This window comes from Ooceraea biroi, chromosome 11, assembly GCF_003672135.1.
Source record: "Ooceraea biroi isolate clonal line C1 chromosome 11, Obir_v5.4, whole genome shotgun sequence".
Lineage (NCBI taxonomy): Eukaryota > Metazoa > Arthropoda > Insecta > Hymenoptera > Formicidae > Ooceraea > Ooceraea biroi.
Window position 1 is genome coordinate 3,481,044 of NC_039516.1, and position 19,538 is coordinate 3,500,581.

General features: G+C 41.7%; 3 protein-coding genes across 4 annotated transcripts; 1 reads left to right on the top strand and 2 right to left on the bottom strand.

Annotated features, from left to right (window-relative positions):
- The first annotated feature begins 541 nt into the window (after positions 1 to 541).
- On the top strand, positions 542 to 3,200 carry LOC105288175 (nucleoside diphosphate kinase). The gene is made up of 3 exons (XM_011354232.3): positions 542 to 794; positions 2,583 to 2,684; positions 2,775 to 3,200. Exons 1-3 carry the CDS (start codon positions 615 to 617, stop codon positions 3,003 to 3,005), a joined length of 513 nt encoding a protein of 170 aa, XP_011352534.1. The 5' UTR covers positions 542 to 614; the 3' UTR covers positions 3,006 to 3,200.
- Positions 3,201 to 3,568: 368 nt separating this feature from the next.
- LOC105288174 (lipopolysaccharide-induced tumor necrosis factor-alpha factor) lies at positions 3,569 to 7,003 on the bottom strand. 2 transcript variants are annotated; one of them, XM_011354229.3, is made up of 4 exons: positions 6,896 to 7,003; positions 4,652 to 4,808; positions 4,388 to 4,529; positions 3,569 to 4,309 (listed from the first exon to the last, which is right to left on the bottom strand). In XM_011354229.3, the coding sequence occupies exons 2-4, from the start codon at positions 4,788 to 4,790 to the stop codon at positions 4,207 to 4,209; spliced, it is 384 nt and encodes a 127-aa protein (XP_011352531.1). In that variant the 5' UTR covers positions 4,791 to 4,808; positions 6,896 to 7,003; the 3' UTR covers positions 3,569 to 4,206. The 2 variants fall into 2 exon arrangements, with proteins under 2 accessions (XP_011352531.1, XP_011352532.1); XM_011354230.3 differs by having other exon boundaries at positions 4,652 to 4,811; positions 6,896 to 6,985.
- Positions 7,004 to 7,873: 870 nt separating this feature from the next.
- On the bottom strand, positions 7,874 to 19,304 carry LOC105288173. Its single transcript, XM_011354228.3, has 9 exons — positions 19,150 to 19,304; positions 18,830 to 18,928; positions 18,082 to 18,759; positions 16,558 to 17,848; positions 14,601 to 14,709; positions 10,088 to 10,420; positions 9,791 to 10,023; positions 9,334 to 9,660; positions 7,874 to 9,249 (listed from the first exon to the last, which is right to left on the bottom strand). Exons 4-9 carry the CDS (start codon positions 16,857 to 16,859, stop codon positions 8,991 to 8,993), a joined length of 1,563 nt encoding a protein of 520 aa, XP_011352530.2. The 5' UTR covers positions 16,860 to 17,848; positions 18,082 to 18,759; positions 18,830 to 18,928; positions 19,150 to 19,304; the 3' UTR covers positions 7,874 to 8,990.
- Positions 19,305 to 19,538: the final 234 nt, after the last annotated feature.

A 19,538-nucleotide genomic window follows, 5' to 3' on the forward strand; every position in this document is an offset into this window, starting at 1 on the left:
TATCATATTTGTCTGCTAACTATACGGCGGTCATTTTTATAACGAATTAGCTTAAATGTATCTTTTAGTTACTAATACAGCTAATCTAAACAACTTTAATGTAAAAACGAACTATCAACCAGCCTAAAAGGGTTGCGTGGAGCGTTCGACAACTTTCGGAAGTTCTCGGATAATACGGCGTCGCGAGGGCTACGAAGTTGCAGCCAATCGATGGGTGTCTCGCAGGCGAATCGCGTCACGTGACAGCGTGACAGTAGCGTTCGAAGATTTCCGACGCGGCAGCGCTTTTGGCGCTTCCGAAGCGATGTATAGCGCGCGAGAAATGATGCGTGAGCAGTCGTGAATTGAGGTTAGGGACCGAAAGGTTTAAATCGCGTCTTCATCGTCCATAAAAATGAGCGGAAATGGGAAGAAATTTGAACGTGGTGCTCATCTTCGCGCGTACGACCCTGACCGCCTCGACATCTTGGGACCCGGCGGACTGCCGGCGAACCTCAACCGGCACGACGCGACGTCACGACGCTGCACGTCACGGCACTCCCCTCTTCCGTCAAGAAACTTGCCGCGGTTTCGCGTCACCTCGTTCTCACTCCTTCGCGGCTCGTCGGCACCGCATGGTCTTGTGCTCCGTCTCAGCCCTACTACAGATCATCTGCAAATTAATTATGGCGGAAAACAAGGAACGCACCTTCCTCATGGTCAAACCGGACGGCGTCCAGCGCGGTCTGGTTGGCAAGATTATCCAGCGGTTCGAAGAGAAGGGCTTCAAATTGGTGGCTATGAGGATGGTTTGGGTGAGTATCGCTCGCCATCATCGCTAACTTCACCATCTGTAGCCTATGGTGCAACGAGGATCGACGTACCCGCGATGTACCACGTGGTTCTTCGAGAGTAAAGAGCTCACTGTTTAATTCGATTTTATTACATTCAAATTGAAGCTACTCCTTTAATGTCTTCATTTCGAGTACTATGTACGCGTTGGCAAGTGCAAAGTGCGTTGTATTACCAAACATTACGCGGTCGCGCAATGGCGTATTTAATTCCAATTCAGGTCTCAGAATATATAATTAAATTCAATTGCTCCCCGGCGATCGTAGCGTTTTTCAGAATCGCTGCAACAAACCAATTCGAATCCAGTTACGAGAGTTGGGACATTGATGTATGGCGAAGGTAACAAATTGGATTAGCGATTATTAAGATTGGAAGTGAGGTGATACGTAACATCTTTTTGTTACAAATGTGCAAAACCAGTATCTCGTCTCGTGTCATTCGAGATTTAGATAATGAATTTAAGGTCATGTGTGATAAAGTGATAAAATTCAAATGGTAAATGAATTAATCAATAACGGTTGAGCATTCGCGCTATATAAATCAAAAACCGGTTATTTATATGCGCATTATTACATTTTCTGCATTTAAACCGAAGAGAAAACGAAAATTGAAAGTATAAGAAGCAACTGAAAAGAAAACCTAACCTGAAACTCTCAAGGTTGGAACTTGTCGACGCGACGTTCGCAACGCTTGGATGCCGCGAAATTTTGAATGCGAATACAAACGCGTCTATTTCGTATTCACACTACCTACAGTTACCAGTTAGTGATAAAAATCTTTAATTTGAAGATATGAGAGTTTTTTACATTTGCTTAAAAATTATAAATCTGTTTCTATAAATTATATACGCGCGCGCGCACATACACACCTACATACACCTACACCCACACACGCACACACCACATAAGAAGGATTTGGAGTATAAAGAATAATGAACGCAGCAGTTGGAATTATAAAAGAACTAAACGAACCGCAGGGTTTTCTAATTCCTTAGGCCTTGCTGAATCGACGATATTGCAAATTCGAAATTGAATATCTCGGTACCTAACTATCCTAGCACAAAATTTCAAAAACGGTTTTAAAGCTTTGAAACCCTACTTTTCGCAATTTAAATCGAAATTGCGCACGACGAGTTTTTTAAAATGGCGGAAAGGGAGAGCATGCGAAATTGATAAATGAAGATTCGAGTTTGCGATGGCACATGGTGTAAAGTAGGTATTGCAGCCCAATGGGACTAAATGCATATAAAAGTATAGAGTTTTATCTTTAAAACGCTTTTTTACAAAGCTCGATGCGATCATTTTTTGTTGAGATACTCCAAATTTACTTAACAGAGTGTTTTCTTTTTTAAAGGTGCACAACTCAGCGAAAAATGATCGCATCGAGCTCGGTAAAAAGCATTTTAAAGATAACACTCTATATTTTCATTTGCATTTGGTCCCATTAGGCTGCGATATCTAATTCACGCCATGCACCGTCACAAACTCGGACTTTCGGTTATCACTTTTGCATCCTCTCATTTTGTCATCCGCCATTTTGAATCAAATGGCCGACCATAATTGCCATTCAAATATTCTTAAAGTGGATACTTGAAGCTTCATTTTGCATTTTTGAACATATTTTTATCTTCATTATTTACAAAGTTATGATCATTTGAAGGTTGGTAAATTTTTCCCTAAATTTTAGTGTACCGCTTTTTTTGGGGGTGAGTGTATATATTTTTTTTCATTATTGTGTTTTATGTATTGTAGCCCACCGAAGAGCTTCTGAAGAAACATTATGCCGATCTGGCATCAAGACCCTTCTTCCCGGGCTTAGTCAAATATATGAGCTCAGGACCAGTTGTACCGATGGTAAATAATTTATTGTTCAAATTAATGGTAGTTACGAAAAATTTGTTAACGTTTATATTAATATATTTATTTTTTTAATTCTTATTTCAGGTCTGGGAAGGCTTGAACGTCGTCAAGACTGGTCGCGTGATGCTGGGTGAAACAAACCCTAAGGATTCCGCACCCGGCACAATCCGCGGCGACTTTTGCATACAGGTTGGCCGTAACATCATCCACGGTTCCGATTCTGTTGAATCAGCTAAAAAAGAGATCAGTCTGTGGTTCGGCGAGAAGGAAGTAATTGACTGGACGCACGCGTCTGAAAACTGGATCTACGAATAAAAATCTGTGACGGGATGGTTTTACCAGAAGATACTTTCTTTATGAAGCGACCTTAGAATTTTCGCGAGCCATACTGCCAGCCGAGTTTGTATGCAAGTGACTCGGATCGTCGAAAGCAAAGCTGAGATCCGAGGAAAAATATCTCCCGATACATTTGTAAAGAATGAATAAAAGATTGCTGCAACTTGTCGAAAATTCTTGGATATTATATTTGAAATCTCACACCGTACACACGCCTTCAATAAAAGTTCTATAAAAGTTGTAATGAGAGACACAAGAGTACAAGGTGAGTTCCTGAATATCAAAATTATATAATGATTAATATTAATAAGAGCTGTTGAAATTTATAAAAAGGTTAATAAAAACTTTTAAAAATTAACGAATATTACAAGATGCATTTGAAATAAACGAAAAATACATTATTATGTTTTTATACAAAAATACATTATTATTATGCTTTATACATATGAAATTTTAAATCATATTGTTATCGAACATTGTCATAAATGTTAAAACGGATGTAATATACGTGATACAAGTTATCGAATATAATTGACACAGAATTAATGTAAAATAATATAAATTAATATATATTTTTTCTTGCTTTGTTCCTATTCTTTAAGAATTCAAAATTATTATATTTAAATGTAAACACTTATTTCCGGTTCAATAAATGTTTCACACGAGAAGAAATAACTGTACATTATTACTTTTACCTTCAGCTAACATTTTGCTTGAAATTTCTGTTTTAAATTGATATAAAAGTATATAAATTTTACAGTACTTTCATTTATAGGGCAGTCACAGATACAATATAAAAATTACGAGGAATATTTAAAAGAGTCATACAGTGCTTTCTCTTTGATCGCTTCATTATATATGTATATGTATATGTACATATTAAGTAGAAATTTTTTCAAATAGTACGAATAATATATAAACACACATGTAATTTTCCTTATTAATGCTTACAAAGATAAAGAAGAAGAGTAGATTATAAAAATAACAAAACTGAAATTATATAAATCTTACAAAAACCAGTTTTGCAGTATAGCTTTATGCGCAGATAACTCGATAATGTGTCCTCATCTAAAATGCATCTAATGAAATTTGCATTGTGTCGTTTACGCACGTGATTCGCGTGAATAACAATCGATGTTTGACATCGGTATAGTCGCAATTCTTTATTCCTACGCTAAGATTAGTTATCAGACGATCCCAGATAAGCGGTACATGCTGGACAATAATGTTTCTTCACCATACAGGTATCCATGCAGTAAGGACAAGGTGCGCAACACCAGCATCTAGAAGGAAAAGAAAATTCCGATTTAATCGTGCCTCTCATTATCCTGGGACCTCCGGATCGTATCTTATGATCTTACCCCAGTAGACAGAGGAGCAATGCAAATAGATGCGTCTTCGTGTTCGCTTCAGTCTCTATGCGGGTGGATACGTTGGCATGGCAGTGCGGGCAGATCATGTGTTGCGATTCAGGTCCGAAGGCCACACTCGATATGACCACGTCTGCAACAAATATCGCATTAAATTTTAAGAATGATTAATTTTGAATTATTTATATGCGTACAATATCGTTCCTCAATATTCCGACCATTCGCGATTATCTCTAAAAATGATTTTGTGCTCACTTTGTTGTGGGGGTGGGTTGGGGTTGGGCAGCGGACATCTCATGTCCGGTTGCGGCGGCATGTAACCAGGTTGCGGCACATAAGCAGGTGGCATGAAACCAGGTTGATGCGGTGATGGTCCTTGCTCCATTTTATCCATTTAGATTGGTTGCTGCGTCTACTTGCAAAAGTAAAAAGATCTGGTGTTATTAATGTTTAGCGATTGAGTTTTACTTTTGGATTTCGTATCTGGCATAACTGATTTTATATAATTCCTTATCTTTTCGTGTTTCTAGTACTCTTAGACTTGCACACAGTAAGTAATGCTCTTGCACATCGGAGATAAGAACGAGAATGGATTAAACGATGACGAGAGTACAGGAAATTTTTTATATGAGACGGATACGATTAGACGTTATTAGAGGCCTGCTCTCTCCTTCTGCCGGATGAAAATAAATCCATATAGAGAAATGAATCATCGATTTTATGTAAACCAATATTTCACGGAGCAGTTTAACGCACTCGAGTGACCTCGAGGCGAACAAATAGTAGTCCTTGTAAATGTTTTGCGTTCGTTTAAATAGGACGAAGTGTGTTTTTAACTAAATAACATTCATTGCGAATAGAAATCTAGTTTATGATCAAGATTGTGGTCGATTTACGTTCGATATTTTACTTGCAAAATTCTCAACTTCCTGATTGACGTGTTGGCGAGTTTAGTATCGTCTTTGCACCGTGGCTGCACCTATATATACCTATATATACCCGTTCGTAGAACATATGGGTCATATATCACTCAAGTGATTAACGATCTTATCGCGATTCGTGAAAATCTCATGCAATTTTATGTATCGTAATCTTTCACGATAACTTCGCGATGTTTTTTCTCAGTCGAGCGGTTTTAATTAAAATTTAGCAGAACGAGCGATATCAAGAGATTGATTTTCGCCGCTCTAAATAAATATTAATATAATATTAGTTGAGTAAGAGAGAAAGATTAAGTATTATATATTACAATTTTTTATTTTTTTTTAATATTTAGAAATATAATAATTGCAACTCTAGCGCATTATCATACATGCTACGTTAAAAACTAATTGCATAGTAGTTCTTTTGTAGATCACGTAACGGGATTTGCTGTCAAATATTGTATTGCATAATGCAATACACTTCTGAAGTTTTATGAAAGAGGTGTAAAGTGGAAGCTTTTAATCTTACGCGACGTATGGCTTGTGTATGCACACTGATACGTCACATGTGTGACTCATATGTACTGATTTCAGTATCGTGTCAATTCGATGGGTACCAATAATAGTTCGATTAAATCATCATACGTGGCCTGCATCGATAAGATTCCGCTATTATGTATGAGGAAAACGACGATTAGAAAGAATTGACATATAATAATAATTTAGAAATGCAAGTGTAACTTCTATTTCACGTACTTTCATCCTCCACCGTTCAATCAAGCCGTTTTGTTCAAGTTTTAAAATTTAAATCTCGTCAGATTGAAAACGCTATGGCCTCTGACTTCTTTTTCATTGTTTTTTGCTAGGCATTACTGATGCACGTGTAGTGTAAAGATAAATTTAAACGCAACATGTGCTTCAAGGTGAGCACAATACTCAATGTCGTGCCAAATAATTACGATTCATATCAGGATGCCTAATGTAAATGTAAAAATGTGCCGAATTAATCGAACATTTTGTTGGAGTGAAGCGAGGGAATCAAACATTTTATCAATCAAACAAAAATTCTTTTTTCGCGACGTTCTGTGAAATTTTTATTGTAAATGTTTTTTTATTAATTCACATAGTTTTCAAGAAATCGAAAGGTATTCTTCGAATAACCCATGCTAAAATCAAGCGAAGAGGATTTTCCTCTCTTTCCAAGCGCTCAGTTATGTTCCGAGATAAGGGACATTTATCGTTATTTGCGGTTCAGTTATTGCTAAAAATACGAATGCACTTACCACATTCGCACACCAAACGCGCTTAACTGTCACTTTTTTTCGTTATTTTTTTACTCTATTATTGTTGATAACGATTAAATTATGAAAAATGCTTGCAAGAATTGTGCTCAAAGATGAAAATTGCTGTTCATACATTTTAATCCTTTCAAATATCTACGAAGTTGTCCTTTGGCGACTAAACTCTACAGAAAAATTCCTGTTCTTATTTGAGGAATGTCTGAAAATGTCTGGTTGTTTGAGAGTTGTTTGATCGCGGCCCAGCTTCGGCCTATTAAAAGTGAACACCTACATACCTGTTGCGCTAGAGAAGAACAAAGCCCGTTGGAGGACACCGTTACGCTGATGCTCGCACGCCGAAGTCGGGCTGTCGAGATTATTCGCGGGCAACGCGGAGTGCGTATGGACTTCACCGGTTTTGTACGCCGGTTTTTCTCTAACGCGACAGCAAGATAGGTGCTCGTAAGTGGGAGAACACAGTTGGCGAACGATATCATACGATATCGCGCTGAGTTAACGCTGCTATCCGCAGGAAATAAACAGGCAACGAGTTTGTTTTAGTGGAACTGCTTTAGCCGATGTGCAGAATTGATTCTTTATGAGTGATCAATGTGTCGCAAGCAAACATTTGGAGCGACTATCGAAAGAAAGTGAAAGAAGTAATTTCCGCATTCCGCCGAGATATACTTGTGACATGTGGCATGTCTCATGGCTCAATATATCATTCAGAGAATTGAATTGACGTAATTGATTCGACATTTTAAAATTCCACTTTTTCCACTTTCCATTCAAATTACAATTTTATTTGATGAACATTGATCTCAATTCGTAGATTTAATACGGATTTATATGATTACAAACTCGATGAGTAAGTAGTTACTGGTAAGCTTCACGATCTCAACAAGATAGATTTGTACGCAGTCGCGATAAAAGATATGTATTTTTCTGTTCTTTATCGAATATGACGTCGTTATATACATTTAAATCAGAATTTATATACAATAGGTAATAACAACTAGAAGATAACAACAGATGTGTGATGATAAGATATGATTAAATAATCGGAACATCCGACACTCGGCTATTATACTCAGTATATTTCTGATAACGTTTTTTTCGAAATGAATTAATTCCATTAATTTACTAATTCTCACTAATCTGCGAATTACTGAGCCCTGAATTCGTGTAAATGTTTATAATTGCTGTAATCTATTTACTTAAGAATCTATTAATAAAAGAAATACTCAGAAATATGTCGTAACAAATACGTTTCATATCGTATACATATTTTTATTTCCATTTATAATATTTGTATATTGAAATTTTCTACATTTCACAACATCGTCGTAACAGAATTGTGCCATGTCAGCAATTTGGTCCAATCACTTTCACTACACACGCGTATTTAAAATTTCATTCACTGATCTCCTTATCGTAAATGCTGAAATATTGACGTGATGGTAAGAAAATCGTCACGAATTTAAAATCTCTAAATTCCATAGCGATCAATTGAGTTGGTAAACTTTGCGATCACAGGCCACTGTATTCTTTGGCAAATACAATAACGATCGCCGTGAAAACGGTAAACGGTAACAACGTAAGAACATTGCTTTTCTCTTATTACTATAAAAAAATTCGGTTTGAAACGAATTTCTTAAAACTGCATCATCTTTAAAAACTCGAAAACCTTTAAGACCCAACTATACAATTTGCTAATAAATATACATATAAACTTCAATCCTTCATTTTTAATAATCTAATTCCTTTATCTTACATGTACATAGTTGTAATTCTCTAACTTATTCAATTCCTATAGTGGAGAAAGAACTTCGGGATCTATACTCAGGATTTCTGGATTCTGAAGTCGAATACACGATTTTTGCTAAACTGAGTGCTGCGTGAGAAACATTACGAAGAAACCAAGAAAATAACAAGCTTCAGTTTTCTTGCTACATTTTTTTACACGCCTTAGCATAAATTCGTGTTTAATCTCGAGGAAGATGAATCATTCCTGCCAGCACTGTACGTGACAAGCACGTCACCACGACGTCACTACGTCGTGTGCACGTCTACGCGACGTGTTTTCGCGACGCCTGTGCAGGCAGGGCATGATCATATCATTAGAAGCTGGAAGCTTTGAAACACTGTGCGGTCATTTACGGTTACTTTCCCAGAAACCCAGGATCCCTGAATCCCTAAATCCGTATTTCCAATCTTCTTCGGCAGAGTCAGTATGCAAACCACGGCAGTTTCGATACCTTCCGGCGAGAATGAAGGAGCGACCAGTTCGTGAAGGATTCATTTCGAGTATTTTTACGGAACTGGCCACGGAAGAGAAAAGAGGACGGGAGAATGTATGTACGATGAATCCTTATCTTGGTACAAGTGGCTTCATCGTGATTCGTCAGTCTTGCTCGGCCCTGCAGAACGATCGAGCTTACTCTTCGGCTTTCGTCCGAGTAATCTGCGGAAGGAGGAAGTCCATCTCGAGCGAACGAGCCCATCTCTTCCAACCACGCCACCTTGATCGTCGACTTCGTTGCTATCCAGCGACTCGCTGATATTTCTGCTTTTACCGCTGCTACTGCTAGTGCTACTGGCGATATTCTCGAAGCATCGGGACCTGCGATCCCCAATCTCCGAGGAAAATCTGAATGAAGATAGGAAAGTTAGCGTAATCGGGCATTAATATATGTATTATTCCAAAAATCATTTTCCTTAGAGCAAAACAAACCCCGAATCCGAGGAAAACGCTCTGGCAGTATGTGGAACACTGGAGGTGGCTGAGGAGAGCGAAGGCTCGGCTATCGGAGTGCTTGGATATGCCTCGTCGTCGTAAGCGCTGTTGCTACTGCTGGTACTGCTGCTACAGCTTCGGCTGTTGGTACTGCCGTTGCTGCTGCTGTCGACACTCGAGTCGTCAATGTAACAAATTTCGCGATCGACTATAGTCGATCCGATTCGCGGAACGCGAGATGTGCCAGCCGAGGACGTCGCGCTGGGCCGTAACCAGCTACGAAGATCTTGTAAGGGCGTTTGAAGGCACTGCAAGAGCTTCCCACTGCAAAAAACAACACAGCTGATCAATATATCAAGCATTCTACGATCCATTTCTCTTTGACAATTTTGAAAGCGACAATTTTGAATTGCGGACTCGTAAAAGTCACGATCGGAATTTCTGGTTTACTTACTTGTCGCGATAATTGTCGACAGTGGCAAATGTATGTCTAGCGTATGTGCAAATGGAACATCGACGACGGTTCCGACAGGATGTCGCGTGGAACGTTGCGGCAGTCAGATGGCGGGTCGCGTGCTTCAACGCTATAGTCTCCCTAGTCAGCGCCGCGACACCTTCCTCCCGACGACGCCGCTCAGCTCCCAGTTCGTCCTGCTCGAGTCGGAGTCTCTGCCTTAACACCTCATTCTGCAAGAGGAGACCGTGAATTAATTGAATTTCTCGGATTTACATGAAAAGATGACACATTTACCTCTCTTTCCAGGGTATCCCTTTCGGCACGGATAACGGTTGCCTGCCGGATGACATCCTGGCGCGCTCTCTCGAGATCTCGTCTTGTAATCTCGTTCTGTTCGAGTTGCATCTGCAAACGACGGAAAGCTGACTCTCGCTGTTGCTCCAGTCGATCCTGCGCCTCCAGATAACTGTCTCTTTCGGCTTTGGCCCGCTCAACCTCCTCCTCCAATCGTAGACTCCTCTCCAACTGCAGGAAGAGCTCATCCTCTTTGCCGCGTAGTTCCGTCTCGCAACCTTCCAGTCGTCTCTCCAAATTTCTTCGGGCCTCTTCTAGCTTGTCCCGCTCAGCCTTCGGGAAAAAAAATCATCGAGTTAATTTGCGTGATTCTCTCACACGTGAAAAGAATGAATGCTTCGCAACGGCGTTACATAGTTGAAGATTAAAAACGCTATTAAGAAATATCTTTGAAAGTGAGATCTTAATGATGCATGCGCTTTCTTAATGCACACCGAGAATCGCTTTCTCGATTTTTGTCGAGTGACTTGAAGTTCGAGTATCACGAATCATGTCCATTTAAGAAATAACCCAATTTTAAAATACAAGATCAGATTTTCTCTTTCAGTTTCATTTCGCATTCTGCTTACTCTAATGATACATGCTTCAATATTTTAATGGCAATGGAGAAATCATCTTCGCATTTATCGCGTCAACGACAGCGTGAATACGGCACTTCAGTTCAGTGCCTGTCGGTGAACGGCACGTTCTTACGATCATTCATCGTGAAAGAGATCTTGCTACGCGCATGATTGTGCAAAATATCTAAACTAGCTGTGCAGACTCGTTTCAAATCGCGATTTTCGTTCTGCAAAAGTCTATTCTAAGATTTTTGTTCCAGGCTGCTTCCAGGCTGCTGTCGCTTAATCAGATATTATGCACGTTGACAATCACTGGTGACCCGCGTCTAGCTCGACTTCGCGCGATTGCATGACGCCGACGAATGACGCACACTCGGCACTCCTCCGCTGCCGCTTTTAGTTCTGTCTAGCGGCGACTAACTAGTCAGCTACACATTGTAGGTCAACTAGGTGGGTAAAGTCAGGCTGGAGAGGTTGATGAACGGCAGCTACGATGCTGCCAGGAACGTTAGGTTCCTCTGGTAAGCTGTTTTACCTATTAGACGCTGAAAAACGGGAAGTTGGGAAACCGGAAACGTCGAAGGAAACACCAGTCTTAACAAAATAATTTTGTGACGTAAGTATAAATTTTGCTGATTCTAATTTAATGATAATGCTGTAAAATAGTCTACAATTAAGGTAGATTATATGCATCATTAATGGAACAAATGTGGAATAAGAGATAAAGTATAACATTAAAGTTCCATGATTAAAGATCCAAGTGTGAAAAGAATTGTGCTTAATTAATGTCTATAAATTTTTACGCGACGAGATAAAACAGAATACCGTGAAGGAAATACCAAGGGATATCGATGTCGGAGCTCGTGTTTCACTCCGCAATCCTTTTTTTAAATTGCACCTCATTCGATCCCATTGGGAAATCTTATCTGGCAAATGAGGTGGGGAGTGCCAATTCCAAAGGGAATACCGTAATGCGGAGAAGAAGCGGAAACCAAGCCGAAGGATGCACAACGTGGCAGGAAAGTGGAATAAAGGAGAGGCTGACTGCCATTTTGGTCCGCGATCTCTCTTTAGGTCAGACGCATTATACCGTTGCTTTTACCGCATCTGCGATATCATCCTGTGGCGACGACAAAAAAATGAGATGCGTCGGCAATTGCATTAACACCGCAGCATATATTGATGGTGTAAGTTATCATACCGGTAGTCTTATATTTTAAATCTATATCGAAACACGTCACGAACTGCTGAAATCAGGACAAATCTCAGTGACGAGACAGATCCGAGGGCGAAGAAGGAAACTCTGCGACCTCGAAAGCGTTCGCGCATCCGTCACCCCAGTTCCAGGCACGAAAAATGTAGACGACAAGTGGGCGGTATGCAGAAAATACATGGCGAGACGGAGAACGACCTGAAGACAGGATATGCATGCCATAGGAAAAGTAGAGTAACGAGAATAGCATCCTGCACCGCGCGCTTTGTTTTTGTTACGGCTTACGAGCAACTCATATTACTAGTATATTACTGAGTTGATGATCTAAGGCACAGTAATTATCAATGTAATTTGCAAAATAATTGATTAAAAATTAAAAGCAGAGTAAAATAGAAAAAGACAAAGTAAAGTAATTTTCGATCGGAATAAGCCATTCGCGATCATCATCGTCAATGATTAAGATATTGAAACAAATTTATGTGATCTTTTCAATTAGAAATTCATTATGCAGAGTAAGTTATTGCATTATGAACGTAAAATTGATACTACCATTTCGAGGGAATTAAGAGAGTTATGATTCGATGAAGCAGACTTACAAGTTAGTGATTATCAAGCGACAAGGCCAAGGAAAGAATCGCGTCAGAAGAGAAACAAAGATGTGACCTCTCGGACTCGTCGGGGTCCGCGGTCGGGAATGTCTCGTCTTTCTAAAAAAAGTAATCGCCACAAGATTCCATTGCGTGTCCCTGTACGCGAATAGCACGAGACGTTTTGTGAAAATGGTCAGTAAAAGCTGAAGCTAAATTATCCGCATGCAGTGGAACATTGAATTGGACTGCAGTTTAGCGGATCGGAAGAAAAGATTTGTACGCGTGACGATACACTGAGTACCCTTTGAAATTAAAAAATTCAAAGAAGAAACGTTTTCTCCACACAACTCGTGAGTCAACAGCGAGATCCACGCATTCAAGATCCACGTCCCATCAAGCATGCCGAGCATATTTGCTCAGAAATTTCATGATCGGTATGTCGAGAGTTATCTCGCGAGAGATGTTCTGCGTGGTTGTCACGATCAGAAATTGCCAGCGAGTTTACGAGGCCGCCACAGTATGTGATTATATGCGCGATTGATTCTGGCGAGGAAAAACGAACGTGCCGAAGAAACTGCCACTTTTCCTAATTAAAATTCTTGGTTGTTTATATCAAAAAGAGATGTCGGAAGTATATTACTCATCATGTGAATATTAATTGAAATATCGAGAAAATTGATGATGAAATCGTACAATAGATAACGAAATGAAACAAAGTTCGTTAGAAAAGATCTATTCCCGGCGAATAGAGCGAATTCCTTCGCTGATTTATTCTTTTCTCTTTTATTTCTTTCTCTCGCGGATTCTTCCGGTCTGCAATGCGAAACGCGAATGCGATTCGCAGGTAATGTTACAAGAAAGGAGACTCGATTTCACTGCGCCAAGCTGACTCACAATCAGCCGGTGAGATAACATCATCGAGCGCCGAGGCTAACGAGATCACGGAAGAACTAACGCATCTTGATGACTATCATCACGATATGAGTCGCGTTATGTTCGTGCTGATGTCTTATACGATTTGTCTTCCGCGTCAGATTAGTTTGTGACTCCGCTTATAACTCCCATTTCAGATAATTTCTCCAACAACTCGGACATAGACAGCCACGTCTCCAGAGGCGAGAGGACGGGCAGCGTGATTTCAAACTCGCGAGATTGTCTCATGAACGTCACTCTCGAGAAATTAGAGAAGAGTAAGCAAATTAAGCAACGGGATATGTGTTTGTGCAGTAGTTTTGTTTTAAAAGGACTCCGTTAGATTAATCGCGGTTGTCTCCAGCGTGCGTGACATTGATTAATGACTTGCTGTACTTCTACAACTTCACTCGTACCGTTCACTCGGTCCCTCGTAGCAGAATCCAGGTAATTAGACGAATGAAAGAGTTAAACGAAAGAAACTTAGCGGCAAACCGAAAAGACAGCTTTAATTTCCAAGTCAATTATTTCGCAACTACCATTGCTTTTCATTGCGAGAAACAGCGAGACATAGCTTTCGTCGCTATTATAAAATAGCATGCGGAGCCCTAGAGCATGAAGAGTTTATTGCATAATTGGCTAGAAGAAGAGTAAAATTAAATGGAAGAAACTCTCTCAGTGAGACCCATTCGAAGCATTAAAGCATCTCGAGATGCGTTAAATTAGTTTTTACAAGAAGAAGAAAACTGCACCAATGCAACACGCGCATGAAATTTCAAGAACCGCCGAATTATTTCAACAATAGCGACAAAATGTACCGTGGGAATAGGTGTATCGTGCCACATCTAACAATGGGCAAGCTATCGCGATTTAACGTGGGAAAGTGCGATACGATTTTCTTTTGTTGTGTATCATAAAATGGTACAACGTATAAAAATATAAAAGTGTGATTGAAATCCGTTATAATTTACGAAAAAGCTAAAATATTACGAATATAGGAAAGAGTCGATCTACTTATAAATATATAATACTTTGTACTTATAATGTAGTAAATTTTACGTCACGGTGTTAACAACGTACAAATTATCATATGTTGTTACGATATGATACGAATCGTATTATCTTTATTAGTGACGCGGCGAAGTCTTCAACCATGAACCGAAAGTGTTCCCACGTACCTTGATCTCGTGATAACGTTCCTCCAGATAATAGGCAATGCTCTTCGCCTCCTTATATTTTTCGGAGAGATCCACGTACTTGTCGTAGTGCCGCTTGAACAGGACGTATCTGCAAAGGTAGGAAAGGATGAGCCGATTATTAGAAACCAAAGCGGTAAATCGAGAACACTTAAAATACAAGATCTACGAGAAAGCAGGTATGAGAAGATCTTTAGGGTTTCCCATCGTCAAATCTAACGTACGCGGATACGCGTCTTTCGCTGCACGTATCTTCGCCATTCGTCGCAGCATCGGCGGATCGTTCGCGATGGATCCGCGATCCGTTCTCAGCCATTGTTCCAGCGGGTGAAACAGAACCGGATGTGCGCTGTTTATCCCGCACTTGAGGCCCTCGGGGCCTCCGGGTTTCTTCGCGTCTCGCGCTCGAAATCGATTTCACCGCGATCGCGCGCGAGAGGCTTCCTCCCCGCTTCCAGTTCGTTCGTTCACTCGGTCCCCGCGAACTTTCGCTTTCACGTGGCTGGCTGTGCCGACCGATTCGGACCGATCCGGACCGATTCTTCATGCGGCCTGTAGCCGGTATTCCGGTACCACGCTCGCGCGGTTCTTCCGGCAGCCGGTGAGCGAGTGGCTGGTCCCCGCGATGGTCATCGAAGTGCGAAAATCATCTGGTCCGTGTAACACGAGGCTCGCGTCAAGGTTGCCGTCGTACATGATCAATAGGAGATGACATAATCATTGGGCTATTATATTCCGGTCCTATTTCAAACTCGATATCGAACTCGCTGAGAATCCCAAGGTTTCCAAATTTTGCGATTCAAATATCGCAAGACACGTCGAACGTGTTAAACGAAGAGAAAATTTCTGCAATCTCGCTTCTACCACATACGATTTTATTACTTTTATTATTTATACTTTATTACTTTAGCACATTATATAAGTTATATAATGCGCTAGAGTAACAAAGAATTATTTTACCATGCAATTCGATTCCGTGCAATGAGAGTACCGGTGATCAAAATTAGAATTAAAGATTGTTCCGGCACGAGTTATCCCGAACAATCTTGATAATCTGTTTCCAACGGCGATAGTAATTAGGGACTTCCTCGTAATTAGGAAACTGTGAATGGGTGCGTTACGACGCGTGGATGAAAATATTAATAAAGAGCGACGGTACGGTGAAAGTAATTAGCCGGCACGGCGAATAATAAATTGGTATCACGCAACTCTGACGGATTGCTAAATTTAGCATCGACATTTTTTATCCGCTGGGGTACTGAATACCATGAGTTTCCATGCCAGCATGGGTCCACGAGATACTATACGTAACAACAAAATAATAAAAATCGATATGGCAATATTTTTATCCCAAGCTGAGCAATTATGACGCGGAAGCCGCTCCCGATTGCTTAGCAAAAATATATGACGCTCGTTCCCATCTCTCGTTGATTACGTAGATAAGTAGATAATGGTTTCTTTGTGACACCAAGGCCGTCCTTTTATCGAGACATGACGATATTACAACAATATTCCATTTAACGTTTTCACACTAACAAAACTACGCAACTTTTGCAGCGAAGGTAACAGCAATCTTACGCACGTATCTACCGATTTCATAGACTCGAGGAATAGACATGATCCATCGATTACCTCGATAAAAATGCTAATGGCCGATGATCTCATTGCCATCTCACGTCCCACATACGCCAACAAACAAAAGTAGAAATCTACTGCAATCTCATGATATACGTGTCTTTTGATTGACATAAAAAATATTAATTATTTCCTCGCTCAGATCGCATGCTGTTTCACAATTTAAATTTTTTTAAGCGTAAGACACTATGAGAAGAATATTCAAACGGTCAGATTTTAGATATTAATATTTGAGATTATAGATATTGACAATATTAACAGATGCGTCTACGCGGCGGATAAAGATGAACGATTTCGCACTGACCTGTAGAGATCGTTTTCGGTGACGATGTCGCGGATAGAGTCCTCCGGATCGACGGGTACTCCCATTGCCCTAGGTGGCGATGATAGGATGCGACGTGACGGACCCGCAAGGCCCATGCCGCCGACGGCTTCGTCGTAGATACCCGACTCCCGGAGGGCGCTGGCCGCGATCAAATCATCCTCGGATGTAGTAGTTGGTAAGTCGACGATCGGACTGGGGGACCTGGAGATCGTGCCGAGCAGATCCTCGCTCCTCGAGTGGCGCATCTCCCTAGCGCCGTAGCGGTCGGCCCTGCGTTCCATCTTCTGTTTCCCAGCGGAAGTCGCGGCCCTGAAGAAACTATTGCCACACTCGGCACTCTTGGTACTCCCATCCGGACGATCCCACCGTGTCAATCGATCGTTTCCGATCGATGCTGGCTTCCGCTTTCTGTTGTCAGAGCTGGTTCGTTGCGCGAGCTAGCTGCACGATTCTAATCCGTTAAACAGCACAACTTGATCTATCGATTAGTTTTTCTTTTTATTATTTTTGTTCAACGGCGATAATATCGAATTTCGCTAATGTTCGTATTAAATATTTGCCCATGATGTTCGATCGGAGCGCGTTGACCCCGCAACGAGCGTTCTACGAAGACGAGTTTCGTGTCGGGTCTTTTCTGTTGACGAAGTTTTTACAATGTCGGAATCTCGCATGGTCTCGATCGATACATCGTCGACGATCCTTCGTGCATACCATTCTTCTTCTTACAGTACCGACCTCGATATTCTTCTTTTCGCTCGCCCCCTTTCCACGCGGAGCCTCCTCGATACGCACTTTCTGATGTCACACTAAATTTACTGCATGGAATTTCTATTCCGGAAATTGGAATCTTACACGGTAGGCGCAGTATGATTCAGAATCAGGAAAATTCATGCACGTATACCGAGATATGTGAAACCGAACTCCTCCGCTTCGCACTAATTCGATTCATGATATTCCTGTATCCGATATCGCCCGCGCGAGCATTTACGTTAGCGATTCAGCGAGGCTCAACGGCCAGTGACGGGTTTCATAATTCTTCGCCTGCTTCTGCTTGCTCGAACACATCGCACGGGCACATTGGTCGTTGGCCGCGGCGCTTTCGTAATTGCACCAGGTAAAATCGTGGAAACCAACAGGATCGCCTGCTTCTTCTACCCGCTTCGCGCTCTCTTGCTCCTCGAAGGTAACGGATCTCCCGGCCAGGATAACTCCGTTACGTCCGCCGGCGCGTTCAAGCGTCTACCGCTTCCCGACTGGGCTATGCTAACCACTTTAACGAAACATAAAAGCTTCAGGTTTTTTAATTCTTTCCTATCTATTTGTGTATAGGAATTTTTTAAACCTCTGAATAGACTTTAATTAATGCCGTCCACCATTATCGAGTATGCACGTAGCGATATGTGGTTTGGAGTAACGTAGACTTTAAAGTATCTAAAGATTTCCAAACAATGTACAGTTTTTCTTCGCGGAAAAATATATAAAGAGTGATATACGTGCAGATACCTTTACCACTCCAATACGAACTCGCACGTTGTTTTCGCACTTTAGTCTCTTTCTTTCAGGATCAAATTTTTTTCAGCAGACGAGTCTGTCGTTCTCCAAACGAAATTCACGTCACTGTCCTCGCGGGAGCAATGCTTACTTCCAGGAGCGACACACGCAGGACAATTCGACGGGCGTCCCTGAACGTCACTTCGGCATCACTCGGTCCATCGCACGTGTCGGTGTGCTTGAGCACTCGGGTGGCAGGCACTCCCTCCGCGGGAAACTGCCCCGATGTTCCTCGATCGCGCGCGATCGATGCGCGTACGGGGATCCCACGGACCTCGACACCGTCATCGGGCGGCCATCTTCGTCGAACTTGGGCGAGCGTGATTCCAGCCGGGCTCGGTCGGATCCTCGCGGTCGAAACGATGCGGATCCTACCTGCCTACATTGGCCATGCGCGACCAATATATAATCCACTCCGCTCCGATACACGTCCCATCGACCGCGCTGCGCGCCGCGTCGTTCTTGCACGACTCGCACTTGCGCGCACTCCGGACGTGATGCCGACCGGGCGAATGACTGCCGGACGGCCCGCCGGATGAATCCTTTTCACGCTGTCTCTCGCCACCTTTCCCGGCCGGCGAAGCGAGGAGCGTCCATAGGCTGCCGTGTTCTTTCACGCTGAAAGGGGGACTGAAAGGGGAAGAGAAGGGGCGCTTATAATATAGACTCGTGTATCGCTCTGCGAAATACGGTTCAGTACCTGGAGATCCTGCGGTCGTGTGATTCGGATGAACAGGTTCGTCCGCTTACCCCGGAATCGCCTGCCGGGTCACGGTATTTTCCAGTCCCAATGTCCGTCCTGCAAGAGTGTCGCGATACGTTGAAATTTCAATTTCGAATGTGATAGAATAAAATATAGGGTGAAAATGATTAATTCATCAGTTAATGCTTTCTGATTAATGGGGGCGAGTCCTTATTGATTCGATGCCATTTTCCACATGTTTATAACGTTACATAAATAAAACTTGTCTCGAGATTCTATTTTTAAAATTACGATATATTATTTTGATAGAACTATACCGTTTGGAAAATGAAGACTCGCTTGCTCGATACGTTAGAGTTTCCCGCTCGCGTCCCTGCGCCGCTTAAAGGCGTTCCTTATGGTCCACCGAAGGTCTTGAAGAACGCGCGTAGGCACACGCATGCGGCCTCGGCCTCATCGTTACCTCGACTTTCCTCGCGAAAGCGGCCACATTTCTCGGAACAGTCCGAGAGGTTAACTCTACTGGATCATGACCGAGGTTCTTATCGAATGACGCGATGTTTGTGCTTCGGGCAGGCGTGATAATGGCAATATTTATCGCACCGTACGAGCTCGCGGATTTAGATTTCATTTTGATTTCGCGTACACATGCTCTCTTCACCTAGTGCCTAGTCGAACAGTCATTTCATTTATTAACATCATTGAA